Here is a 14673-nt window from a genome sequence, read left to right as displayed (position 1 = left end):
TTATGGCGAATTGATGAGAGCAGGTGCTCCGTCACTAGGATGTATAAGAGAGGGGACAGAGGACATCCCTGCCTTGTCCCATTGGTGATTGTGAAAGGTGATGAAAATGTTCTGATGCACCCCCTGGGCCTTGGGACACCCGGAGCCGGACCCTTTTTGGTGGATGCTGGTGGTTGTAGTCTTCGTGGCGGCGACCCTGTTCCGTGGCTCAGGGTGGTCAAACCAGTGGCGGAACTATTTATGTGGTTTTGATGTTTAAATGTCCGACTACGCCACCCGTGGATTGCGGTCAGAGTGAACCGCCGCTGCAGGGCAGACCGCTGAGGCTGGTGTTGTGGGTGCAGCAGAGCGTAGCATAACTTCCCACGGGAGGAGTATAGCCTCAGGGCAGTGTATGCGGAGGATGGGGGTGATGGTGCAGGGCAGCAGCAGTAACGACACGGAGTCAGTGATGCAGTCCAGGGCCTTTACTCACAGTTCTTATTATCCAGACCACTTCTGCATGTAACAGCTGCCCACGTCGTACTGTGCTCACCAGGTGAGGGGCTCAGACAACTCCCAGATAACTTTGGAGCGCTTCACAGGACCCCCTTTGTGTGTCCTTTGTCTGGCCTTTCTTACCAACCCTTCTGTCCGGCTGCCTCGGGCCTCCTCTTGGTAAACTTGGCGCCAGTTTCCCTGACCCTATGTGGTGCCTTCCTAGCGGGTGTAGCGAGGGGCTGCGCCACATAAAATGTCAGAGCCTCCGGTTTCTAGCTGAGGGTCGTTTCCTGCCTCCACTAGTTTCGGGGACCGGTCTCCCCCTTTGGCCTGACCCCTCCACGCAGGTGGATTCGGGCGTGCGGTGGCGACTCGCCCGTCCGCACCCCTGGGAACTCTTCATTCCTCGTTCCTGGAGCCTTCTCCGCTCCTCTTCCTTCCTTCTCCCTCTTCCAGGCCTGGGCCTCTGTTACTAGGCCCGCCTCCGGAACAGAGCTCTTGCAGAGCCCCTGCTCCCTGCCACTTCTGCTCAGACTTCTCTGCACTGAACTAAGATGGTGCCCAACTTTTATACTCCCTTCTCAATGCACCCAGGAACTGCTTCCTCCCTGCTCCTGCACTACAGGGTTCCCCTTCCTCAGTGTTCCCTCCCCCCACTCCAGCCAGGGACAGGGACTGTCGTGCCCATCTCAGAGGCATATTGGTCGCCCTGCCCCACGGCAATGTGGTGTAATGCATGCAGGTGTCGGGTCCTGATCCACACTCCATCCTTACCTGAGAGTGAGATATCACACCTCTGGGTGAGGTGCAATACCTCTGTAGCAACTGAGCCCTTAGGGTGCTACAGTTCCATTTATCTTCAGCCTAGGTGACGTATTGTGATACAGGGCCGTGATTTTGGCTATAAAAGGGTCCCCTAGACCCCTACCCCAAGCTTTTTAAGAGAATCATATATGGCGTGCCAGGAGACTCTATGGAATGCTTTCTCAGCATCCAACGAGAGTATCTAATTACGAATTTTTAACTGCATCTAGCCCAGGAAATACTTTGTGCCTAGTAGCAGTGTCTGCTAGTCAGCGGATTATCCCGGCTGTTAAGCAAGCTACACCACCTGTAGTTTGGACACTTAATTTTTTCAAAGGAAATGCTTCGGGACCACAGGATACTCAGTGAAGAGCATCAGGAGGCACCCCAAGGCATAGGGGCTGGGACTGGCAGTTGGATGCCTTGCGGTGGACAGCCGAGCTCGATCCTTATAAAAGCTTTTTAACTGCAGCAGCTTTAGTGGACGCTACTGGAGCTGGAATTACGCGGCTGCTGGCATGAGACTTGCCCTCCAATAGATCCTTGTAAATGGATTTAAAGTGTATTCATTCAAATTAGAGAGACAATTTAAATTAAAAAGCTTAGAGCTGCCTCCACCACAGGGGGGCTCGCTCGACCCACCAGCGGACAGGCACCAGTATTGGGAGAGGGGGGCTGGCCGTCAGGGTTCACTGCGGCTCTGGCACAAACCCGGCGACACGGAGGTGGCACGGGCAGGAGCGGACTGAACGTGTCGGCTTCTCACTTTTTGGATTTTAGAAGGGCATGACATGCCTATATTTGTGTCTCCCCCTCCTTTTACTCCTCCACCTCTTTTCTTTTCGCATGACTATATGTACTTGTCACTTTTCCATGTGTTAGTTGTGTCTTCTGAGCAGTTTGTCAGCTTTTGGACACCTTTGAAGGTGTTTTCTATGTGTTTCTATGTGTTTTTGTTTGCCTGCCATTGGTTTTAACGGTGTTCGAAGGTGTTCGACGAACAGTTCGACGAACAGTTCGGCGAACACACGGGTGTTCGACGAACCGAACCGAACTCGAACACTACGGGGGTGGCTCAACACTACTCATAATCTGGGACGAAGCTTCTATGGCTCCAGCTCATGCTGTAAATGCAGTTGACACCTTCTAGAAAGAACTCATGGCTGAAGATCCAAAAGTTCCCTCCAAAAAAACATTTGGAGGTGCGGTGTTTGTTTTTGGTGGAGATTTTCGACAAATCCTTCCTGTTTTAACACATGGCAGCAGAACCGAAATAATTTCAGCATGCATGAAGTACAGCAATTTTTGGAGGAATATTGAAGTCCTCAAATTGGACCAAAACATGCGTACTAATGAAGACAACGTCCCCCAAGAACATCAAGGCTTTTCCCAATGGCTTTTAAACCTTGGAAATGGAAAACTTCAAGAAGCAGGACTAGAGGAAGGTATCTTTGAAATTCCTTCTGTCTGCATTGAAAATGGATGTATTGTTGATGCTGTCTTTCCTCAAGTCATACAACCAGAAGATGAAAGCATTGCAAACCGTGCAATCCTAACTCCAAAAAACCAACATTCACATGAACTGAATGAAAATGTTCTTAGACATATTCAGTCTGAATTTAAATGCTACACCAGTATTGATTCCATTCAGCAAATATACTGCAAATGCTGAGGAAGCAGCAAACTATCCAAAGGAGTTCTTAAACAGCTTAACGCCTGGTGGTATGCCTCCTCATAGATTACATTTGAAAGTTGGAGCAGTAGTCATGCTATTAAGAAACCTTAACTCAACAAGAGGTCTTTGCAATGGCACCAGAATGGTTGTGAAGCAAATGATGTCAAAAGTTATTGACTGTGAAATCCTCACCGGATCATTTAAAGGTACAAGGGTATTCATTCCCAGAGTCATTCTGGCACCAAGCGATCCTGATCTTCCTTTTACTTTAAAACAAAAACAGTTTCCCTTAAGACTTGCTTATGCTATGACCATCAACAAAAGTCAAGGGCAAACACTGGATTCAGTTGGCATATATTTGCCATCTCCAGCCTTCAGCCATGGCCAACTTTATGTCGCCTTTTCAAGGACAAAATCCTTCCAACAAGTCAAAGTCAAAGTTTTTGCTACTGATCAACAAGGCAACTTAAAGAAAGACCACAGGGTTTACACCGAAAATATTGTTTACAGAGAAGTTTTTGCACAATATTTTTTTTTTCCAGCTAAAAGTTTAATAAAATTTAAAATGTTATATATAATAGTGAATGTGTCTTTCTGTTCAAAGCCAAAATGGGTGGCGCCTGTGCAGTGTGGTGCCTGAGTTAGAGCGTGTGCATACTGCACTACGATGCCATTTTAATGAAGACACTGTGTGTGCAAATTCCCAGATACTATGTCATCAAGAAAATGGCGCCAGATATTGTGAGATGCGCATACGTTGACTCAGGCGCTATTTTATGGGAGCAGCACATGACAGGATGGGGGCGCAGAATGGGAGCACCACATTACAGAATGGGGTCGCAGAATGGCAGCAGCACTTGACAGGATGAGGGCGCAGGATGGGAGCACCACATTACAGAATGGGGGAGCAGGATGGCAGCAGCACTTGACAGGATGGGGTAAGCACATACCAGGATGGGAGCAGCACATGACAGGATGAGGGCGCAGAATGGGAGCAGCACATGAAAGGATGGGGGCGCAGGATGGCAGCAGCACTTGACAGCATGGGGGCGCAGGATGGGAGCACCACATTACAGAATGGGGGCACAGGATGGCAGCAGCACTTGACAGGATGGGGTAAGCACATACCAGGATGGGGGCGCAGGATGGGAGCAACACATGACAGGATGGGGGCGCAGGATGGGAGCAGCACATACCAGAATGGGGGCGCAGGATGGGAGCAGTACATTACAGAATGGGAGCGCAGGATGGGAGCAGCACATTACAGAATGGGGGCGCAGGATGAAAGCAGCACATTACAGAATGGGGGTGAAGGATGGGAGCAGCACATACCAGAATTGGGGCGCAGGATGGGAGCAGCACATGACAGGATAGGGGAGCAGGATGGGAGCAGCACATGACATAATGGGGGCACAGGATGGGAGCAGCACATGACAGGATAGGGGCGCAGGATGGGAGCAGCACATGACAGGATAGGGGCGCAAGATGGGAGCAGCACATGACAGAATGGGGGCGCAGGATGGGAGCAGTACATGACAGGATAGGGGCGCAGCATGGGAGCAGCACATGGCAGGATGGGGGCGCAAGATGGGAGCAGCACATTACAGAATGGGAGCGCAGGATGGGAGCAGCACATACCAGAATGGGGGCGGAGGATGGGAGCAGCACATGACAGGATAGGGGAGCAGGATGGGAGCAGCACATGACAGGAAGGGGGCACAGGATGGGAGCAGCACATGACAGGAAGGGGGAGCAGGATGGCAGCAGCACATTAAAGGATGGGGGCGCAGGATGGGAGCACCACATGACAGGATGGGGGTGCAGGATGTAAGCAGCACATTACAGGATGAGGGCACAGGATGGGAGCAGCACATGACAGGATGGGGACGCAGGATGGAAGCAGCACATGACAGAATGGGGGTGCAGGATGGCAGCAGCACATGACAGGATGGGGGCGCAGGATGGGAGCAGCACACACCAGGATGGGGGAGCAGGATGGCAGTAGCACATTACAGGATGGGGGTGCAGGATGGGAGCACCACATGACAGGATGGGGGCGCAGGATGGAAGCAGCACATTACAGGATGGGGGCACAGGATGGGAGCAGCACATGACAGGATGGGGGCGCAGGATGGGAGCACCACATGACAGGATGGGGGTGCAGGATGGGAGCAGCACATGACAAGATAAGGGCGCAGGATGGAAGCAGCACATGACAGGATGGGGGTGCAGTATGGCAGCAACACATGACAGGATGGGGGCGCAGGATGGGAGCAGCACACTCTAGGATGGGGGAGCAGGATGGCAGCAGCACATTACAGGATGGGGGCACAGGATGGGAGCACCACATGACAGAATGGGGGCGCAGGATGGAAGCAGCACATTACAGGATGGGGGCACAGGATGGGAGCAGCACATGACAGGATGGGGGCGCAGGATGGGAGCATCACATGACAGGATGGGGGCACAGGATAGAAGCAGCACATGACAGGATGGGGGCGCAGGATGGGAGCAGCACATGACAGGATGGGGGCGCAGGATAGGAGCAGCACATGACAGGATGGGGGTGCAGGATGGGAGCAGCACATGACAAGATTAGGGCGCAAGATGGAAGCAGCACATGACAAGATGGAGGCCATATACCAATATAAATACTCGCCACCCGGGCGTAGAACGGGTTCAATAGCTAGTATATATATATATGTACAGCATATGCTATAGTACATACTAGATGCCAGCTTAGGTCATATTATTAAATAGACTCATTCCAATTATTATTGGTAGACAGTGAAGAATTATTTTAACTTCAGAATACATACAGCGGGTCTTTTTAAATAAAAATATCAATAAAAATGACATTTTAGTTACAGGATAATGAAAGATTGGTAAATTATTGTGCCTTGCACTGATTATGAATTGTGCTTAACTTGGATAGTAATGATGGTTGCACGTGCCTTACATAATAAAGCTATGAGATCTTTAGAGTAGGTAGTTCAATATTTGCTTAATTGTTTAGAATTTTTAGTATGTTCCCCTCCCCTCTTTTCTCTTTTTATTTCCATCAACTTTGTACCCCTATTCCTTCCCCTCTTTTATTGGTACTTACTGTTGATCGGGTATTTGAGAATTATTTTGTGAACTTCTTCATTTGAGCAGGAAGGGGCGCTTTATTTCGATTGTTTCCTTCAATTCAGTGGCAAGAAGATTTTCAAATAAAAGGCCCCATCTCTGGTTGATTCTGGCAACCATATGGAGACCTGATCAAATATCGTCCCGTTCCACTCCAATTTTGTTAGTTTTGTAATATTGTTGCGGTGTTTTTTCATTGATTATGTTTAAATTTATGGTTCCAATATTTATTAATTTGTTTAACCCTTTAATAAAGTTTGTGGTCTATTTTGTCCAAAAATTGTATATGGTCTTTATTTTTAGATAAGTTTTTTTACATTGATTATTGACATTTGTGAATGGGCATTGCACTACCATGATCTTACATATATTCCACTATTAAATAATGCACTAAAAACTAAAAAAGGTGGGTGGTTTGGCCAATACCTCTTGAAAATGTGAATACTTTTATAGAAAACGTCCTTCATTTTTTGCTGTACATGCAGGAATTATACACAGTAGACATAGACTTATTATACAAGCTTCTACACTGCAATCATGATGTCACTAATAGTCCCTATTTAAGCACATAACTCAATAAAAAGTATATTCCATGTGATTCTGGGCCAGATTTACTATAGTCAGGTGTATATTTCAACACCTTGTAAATGTTGCTGTGACCATCCATATGAAGAATGTCTCCTGATTGCAGCTCCACTATATAAACAGACAAGTTTTAAATCTAACATTAGTGAATAGAATCTTTCTGAAACTCTCTGAAAGTAGAGAAAACACTGTATGAGGAACTAGTCATGTCCAGAGTCAAAGGAGGACCTTCTGACTAGAAGATTACCAGAACCTGCAAAAATCCACTCAAAGACCCCTGCTAAAGAGCACCTGTCTGTGTACACATATGCCAAGACCGTAAGTCATACAAACCACTTAAAGGAGTTGTCCAAGGAAAACAAAATATTACCTATTCAAATGATAGGCGTTAGCTTGTTGATTGTTGAGGTCTGACCTCTGGACCACTCACTAAGAGGCATCATGGTGTAGTTTATTCCCATTAGAATGGAGTGGCATTGCACATTCTCGACCGCTGTTCCAGTCTTTCTATATGGGGATGCCAAGCACCACACTCAACTTTTTCCATCAGTACCATAGAAAATGAACAGACCAGCTGTCAGGAATCTGACCTGCTGCATTTCATAATGGACATGAAAGTGTCTTGTAAGAGATAAGAAATCCTGGCGCTGCCGATTAGTGCAGTACTCTCAGCAATCAGTAAGATATCACCTTTCCTGAGCGTAGGTGATAATTTGTCTTAACCAGACAACCCCTTTAACATAGATTATATCATTTTCAGAGGTAGCATATATATGGATGGATGAAAACCAAACTGGTGTAAATGTGATGTGATTTGTATTGAGCTCATAAAAAAAGCAATAAGTACAATTTAATCCCATTGTCTATTTTTCAGCCTGCAAAGCAGGATTCCAATAACATGGCTATCACCAACATCATCATGGTCTCCATCTTCAAAGGAAAGGTAATTATAAAAAAAAAACATTCTATGCTTAACCGATGATCAGCAAAGGTTTAGAAGAGATCTGTTCTGTCAAACTAATCTGATCAGCTTTTATGAGGAGGCAAGTTCCAGACTGATCCTGGAAAAACGCAATGGATATTCTCTGGACTTTTCAAAGGCATTTGATATTATGCCACATAGAAGGTTCATTTATAAAGTAAGAAATATGTATGAATGTGTCAACAAAGGAAAAAGAGGGTGACTAACAGTCTATATGATAGGGGGCACTATTTGTCCCACTTTTTTGAAAATGTGACCTTGTAAACAGTGTACAAAGTAGAATTTCAAGATTGCCGATGATACTAAGCTCTGTAAGGTAATCAACACAAAGATTATTTTATATTACAGAGAAATTGGAGAAGCTAGAGGCTAGTGAGGAGGAAAGGCAATTGAAGCTTAAAATAGAGGTAATTGTCCGTAGAAATGACTTTGCGGAATTGATGGACAATTGGAATTGGTGGCATTGATCAGTGCCAGGCAGCTGCTGATGTATCATGTGGAAGAAGGACATAGCTGAACTAGATGAACTAGAGCAGCTACAGAGGAGACTGAGGAAAGTTATTACAGGAATGGTTATATTCCAGTACCAAGGCAGGTTCTTAAATTTGGGATTTTAAAGTTTGTAAAAACAATGCCTTACAGGCAATTTAATTAGAAGAGGAGAAAATGTATCAGCCTCATATTAGATTGGGATTCTTTACTATAAGTGTGGCTGTACTATAAGTGTGGCTATAGAAGTATATAGTCATGGTCAAAAGTGTTGGCACCCATGAAATTGTTCCAGAAAATGATTGCAATTACACATGTTTTGTTATACACCTGTTTACTTACTTTGCATGTATTGGAACAACACAAAAAAATCAGAGAAATAAAGGCAAATTACCCACAATTTTGGAAAGGTGCCAACAATTTTGTCCAGACCATTTTTTTTTTGTGAAATTATGTTCAAACAACTTTATCTGAAGCATGAGTCTGGATGTAAATCCCATTGAACACCTGTGGAGAGATCTTAAAATTGCTGTTGGGAGAAGGCGCCTTCAAATATGAGAGACCTGGAGCAGTTTGCAAAAGAAGAGTGGTCCAAAATTCCAGTTGAGAGGTGTAAGAAGCTTGTTTGAGCAGTACATAAAATTTGATTGCAATAGCAAAGTACCAAGCTTATGTAATATAGCCCCACGTTAAAATATTATCAAGTGGAAAATAAAAGAATGGTCAGGTCTAATTATTTCAATGGGTGAAATTTGAAGCTCTTGTTCCATAATGTAAAATCTCTAATGTCCCAACCTTGAATGTGGTGAGTAAAAGTACAAAGGTCTTGTTATGTTGCAGAAATATATACAGGCAATGAAAGATACAGAAGATAAAGATTATTTGTGTCATTTTCTGACATGTTATCTATTTCCTGGCAGATCCCTACAAGCCTTACTGTCCTGATCCCTGCACGTTCTGCTGTCCTGATCCCTGCAAGCACTGTCTCGATCTCTGCAAGCCCCATTGTTCCAGTATCTGCAAGTCCTGCTGTCCTGATCCCTGCAAGCCTTAATATTCTGATCCCTGCAAGCCACATTATCAAAATACCTGCAAGCTCTGCTGTCCAGATCCCTGCAAGCCATGCTGTCCTGAACCTTGCAAGCACTTCTGTTCCTATCCCTTCAAACCCCATAGTCCCAGTACCAGCAAGCCTTGCTGTACTGATCCCTGCAAGTCCTACTGTCCAGATCCCTGCAAGACCTGCTGTCCTGATCCCTGCAAGCACTGTCTCGATCTCTGCAAGCCCCATTGTTCCAGTATCTGCAAGTCCTGCTGTCCTGATCCCTGCAAGCCTTAATATTCTTATCCCTGCAAGCCACGTTATCAAAATACCTGCAAGCTCTGCTGTCCAGATCCCTGCAAGCCATGCTGTCCTGAACCTTGCAAGCACTTCTGTTCCTATCCCTTCAAACCCCATAGTCCCAGTACCAGCAAGCCTTGCTGTACTGATCCCTGCAAGTCCTACTGTCCAGATCCCTGCAAGACCTGCTGTCCTGATCCCTGAAAGACCTGCTGTCTGGATCCCTGAAAGCTCCAATGTCATGATACCTGTAAGCCCCACTGTACTGATTTCTGCAAGTCCTACTGTCCAGATCCCTGCAAGACCTGCTGTCCTGATCCCTGAAAGACCTGCTGTCTGGATCCCTGAAAGCTCCAATGTCATGATCCCTGTAAGCCCCACTGTACTGATTTCTGCAAGTCCTACTGTCCAGATCCCTGCAAGACCTGCTGTCCTGATCTCTGAAAGACCTGCTGTCTGGATCCCTGAAAGTTCCAGTGTCATGATCCCTGTAAGCCCCACTGTACTGATATCAGCTGGACCCACTATTCTGATCTTTGCCAAAACCAAGGCAGCTACTACTATAACAAATGAAGATATAATTCCTCAGGATGCAGTTTAGAATGCCTTTCTCATTACCTATAATGTCTGTGTTTTCAATATGTTCGGCAACTTAATAAAATATCCGTTAGCATCTGTACTATTTGTATTATTAGTTCACATTGTTTGAAATACATGGGCTGTCTCTACTGAACTGGTACAAATTGCCATTGTCATACCTATATAAATATGAGTAGCATAACTCAGGTTAATATTCTTTACATGTTAACTGTACAAACCAGATTCTAAAATACCTGAAGACAAAATAAAGCCAGATTACATATTTATCCCATGTAAACCCTTAGTCCAGTGGCTTCAATTAGGTCTCATTCAGATGTTCATTCTTTTGCATACAAAAATAAGATTAATTTAATATCAATGTGCTGGATCCAAATTTGTCAAGGGTCTTGTATCTTCATTTAAAGTGGATAGTTATGCAAGCTGCCACTCCATTCCCTGTCTATTGGACTTATAAAATAGCCGAAGACTGTGCTACAGTGGGGAAAATAAGTATTTGATACACTGCCGATTTTGCAAGTTTTCCCACCTGCAAAGAATGGAGAGGTCTGTAATTTTTATCCTAGGTACACTTCAACTGTGAGAGGCAGTATATAAAAATAAAAAGCAGGAAATCACATTGTATGATTTTTAAATAATTAAATAGCATTTTGTTGCATGAATAAGTATATGTTCGCCTACCAACCAGCAAGAATTCTGGCTCTCACAGACCTGTAAGTTTTTCTTCAAGAAGCCCTCCTACTCTGCATTCATTACCTGTATTGCACTCATTACCTGTATTAATTGCACCTGCTGGAACTCATTACCAGTATAAAAGACACCTCGCCACACACTCAAACAATCACACTCCAACCTCTGCACCACTGACCAAGACCAAACGGCTTTCTAAGGACACCGGGGACAAAATTGTAAACCTACATTAGGCTGAGATGGGCTACAGGACAATAGGCAAGCAGCTTGGTGAGAAGACAACTGTTGGCACAATTATTTGAAAATGGAAGAAACACAAGATAACTGTCAATCTTCCTCGGTCTGGGACTCCATGCAAGGTCTCACCTCGTGGGGTAAGGATGATAATGAGAAAGGTCAGGGATCAGCCCAGGACTACACAGGAGGACCTGTTCAATGACCTGAAGAGAGCTGGGAACAGTCTCAAGCATTACAGTTAGTTACACAATACACCGTCATGGATTAAGCTCCTACAGGGCACGCAAGGTCCCCCTGCTCACGCCAGCACATGCCCATGCCCATTTGAAGCTCGCCAATAACCATCTGGATGATCCAGAGGAGACATGGGAAAAGGTCATGTGGTCAGATGAGACCAAAAGAGAACTTTTTGATATCAACTCCACTCGTTGTGTTTGGAGGAAGAAGAAGGATGAGTACAACCCCAAGAACACCATCCCAATCGTGAAGCATGGTGGGGAAAACATACTTTGGGGGTGCTTTTCTGCAAAGGGGACAGTACAACTGCACCTTATTGAAAGGAGCATGGGAGTGGTCATGTATTGCTGTATTGCGAGATTTTGGCCAACAACCTCCTTCCCTCAGTAAGAGCATTGGAGACGGGTCGTGGCTGGATCTTCCAGCATGACAATGACCTGAAACACACAGCCAGGGCAACTATGGAGTGGTTCCGTAAGAAACCTTTCAAAGTTCTGGAGTGGCTTTGCCAGTCTCCAGACCTGAAACCAATATAAAATCTTTCGAGGGAGTTGAAACTCAATGCTGCCCAGCAACAGCCTCGATAACTGAAAGATCTGGAGAAGATCTGTATGGAGGAGTGGGCCAAAATACCTGCTGCATTGTGTGCAAACTTGGTAAAGAACTACAGGAAATGTCTGACCTCTGTAATTGAAACCAAAGGTTTTTGTATCAAATGTTAAGGCTGTGTGCCCACGATGCGTTTTTTAAGCATTTCTGCAGCGGCAAAAACGCTGCAGAAACACTTAAAAAACTCATGGTAGAAGGCCTGCCATGTTCCCCAATGATAATCCGCATGTGCTGTGCACATGCTGCGGAAATTCCTGCTGCGGATTATCATTGCGGAAAAAAATGCAGCACTACCAATTATTTTGCGGAAGCGCTGCGTTTTCGCCGCCACTGACTTGCATTGGAACGCATGGATTCCGCATCACTGTATATGTAGATGCTCATTCCATGCGTTTCAATGTGCGGATGGTACCCGGGTGTGGAGGACAGGAGACTCTCCTCCGGATCCGGGTACCATAGAACCTGTGAAAAAAAGAATAAAATAAAAAATAAATGTTATATTTACCTTCTGATGGCCCCCGCTACGCTCGTCCTCCCATGCCGGCAGATCGCAATGGACTGAAGGACCTGTGCTGACGTCATAGTCATGTGACGGGTCACGCGATGCTGACGTCGGCAGGTCCTTCAGTGTACCGTGATCTGCCGGCAGCCAGGACGGAGCGAAGCAAGACTGCGGGGGCCATCGGAAGGTAAGTATAGATTTATTTTTTTATTTTTTGACATTCTTTGGGGTCACACTATATAAATCCAAGCGGTTTGCATGGATTTATATAGTGTGACCAAGTTGACAAGCACTTTCCAAGTGATGCTAAAATCGCTTGGAAAGCGCTTGTCAACCCGCATGCGGAAATGTATGTGAAGAACGCTTCACATCCGCATGTCCCTGGCAGGAAAAACGCATGTACAATCCGCATGTACAATCCTCATACGTTTTTTGTGCCAGGGAGATGCAGAAACGCTCAGGAAAAATCCGGAGCATTTCTGCATCGTGGGCACATAGCCTAAGTTCTGTTTTTCTATTGTATTAAATATTTATTTCATGCAATAAAATACTAATTAATTATGTAAAAATCATACAATGTGATTTTCAGTTTTTTTTTTAGATTCTGTCTCTCACAGTGTACCTACGATAAAAATTACAGACCTCTCCATTCTTTGTAGGTGGGAAAACTTGCAAAATCGACAGTGTGTCAGATACTTATTTTCCCCACTGTATCCCCCACAGTTCCATAGACAATGAATTGAGCAGAAGTGTGCACGATTGACTGGCTCTCCATTCAAATGAGATACCGGACCTCAATTCTCATGGGATCCTCAGGTATCAGTCACTTATTACCTCTCTAGTCACACACTTCAGTGTATGGGTGCATATGAAGCATCACACTGCACTTGGATATCAGCCGCGGACTCCGGCAATGGAGGAGATGAAGAAATTACTTTCTCCGTCTCCTCCGCAGCTGTGCTGCGATTCTATCATGTGAGAGGATTAAAGCACAAAGCCCTGACACTCAGGAGCCGAGTGTCCTTAGCATATTGCTAACTGTCACTAAATGAGTGGTCGTAACCTTGGATACCTAAGTTATTGCAAGGCCCTACACATGAGGAAAGAGACGTAGCAAATCAGAAAAACTATGCTACATTTCTAACTGAAGACATTGGCTAACATTATTATTATTTTATCTACTACATTTTGGGCTAGGATCTTGGAGATGGGAATACTTCTTTAAGTAAAAAATTGCAATGAGAGGTGTTTTATACTCTCTAGACTAGGTTCACAGGAGCAGATACAAAATTGTCTGGTTTTCATCCAGAAAAAATTATGTTTTTGCATCCATATTGTGCTTCATATGGTCATTTCTCATATCATATCCAAATGTCCGTTTTGCACATCTGTATGGCATATAATTTTTACATGAATAATTTTGTAAATAATACAGGTCAAATATAGTTCCTTATCCTAAAAGTTTAAATGGATCCATGAAAAACACATGACTTATGGTTGGTAACCTGTATTTAATTAGTTTTTTTAAACATCCATTTAATCATAATGGGTGAGTATGATTTAAAATATGGATCAATGTACTGCATGCTGCGATATTTTACATGCAGACCATCAGTCCTTATGTAAAAATGTTCATATGAACAAGCACATTGACTTGCATTAGTCCTTGTGCTGTTCGTATGCTACCCATTTTGCTTGCAGACAGCACACAGACATTTAATACGTTTGTCTGAACGAGCCCTTAAGCAGTATAAAGGATATTAAATAAGACCTGCATTATTACTATTTTTCATCCAGAATACTGGAACAAGTCACATGATTAAAGGGGTCACACTCTGTGTGACTGCAGACTTCTGAATCCCCCCAGCGCACGCACTGTGAGCTGCGGGGATTCGCTGGTTTCTGGGCCGGGACCGGAGGGTATGTATAAGTTATACATACACCCGACCAGAGCCTGCCTACTGGGTGCAGCCTCGCTCCATACTCTTGTATGGAGCGAGGAAGCGCCCACGAGACTTGTTCTGCCCAGGAGTATGCATAACACATACATCACCGCAGTTCCCGGCTCAGAAACCGGCAATTCCTTGCAGTGCACAGTGTATGCTCTGGGGGGATTCAGAAGTCTGCAGTCACACAGAGTGACTGCAGACATCAATTTAGATCAGACAACCCCTTTAATCTCCATTATATGTAAATAAAAAAATGTAAAATATAATGGATATTTGTCTAGATTGAGAGCCCTAATGGGGACAGTGATCATAATGTCTGTAAAGTACTGTGGAATTAATGGTGCTATATACACTACCGTTCAAAAG

General features: G+C 44.8%; 1 protein-coding gene across 1 annotated transcript; it reads left to right on the top strand.

Annotated features, from left to right (window-relative positions):
* The first annotated feature begins 7552 nt into the window (after positions 1–7552).
* Positions 7553–10087, top strand: LOC141271662 (uncharacterized). The gene is made up of 2 exons (XM_073681702.1): positions 7553–7616; positions 9065–10087. The coding sequence occupies exons 1-2, from the start codon at positions 7572–7574 to the stop codon at positions 10085–10087; spliced, it is 1068 nt and encodes a 355-aa protein (XP_073537803.1). The 5' UTR covers positions 7553–7571.
* The last annotated feature ends 4586 nt before the right edge of the window (positions 10088–14673 follow it).

The sequence above is a fragment of the Phyllobates terribilis genome, unplaced genomic scaffold (assembly GCF_046119375.1).
Source record: "Phyllobates terribilis strain yellow unplaced genomic scaffold, ASM4611937v1 Scaffold_5__5_contigs__length_657084704, whole genome shotgun sequence".
In the NCBI taxonomy this organism is placed as follows: domain Eukaryota; kingdom Metazoa; phylum Chordata; class Amphibia; order Anura; family Dendrobatidae; genus Phyllobates; species Phyllobates terribilis.
This window is presented reverse-complemented; position numbering and strand designations above follow the sequence as displayed.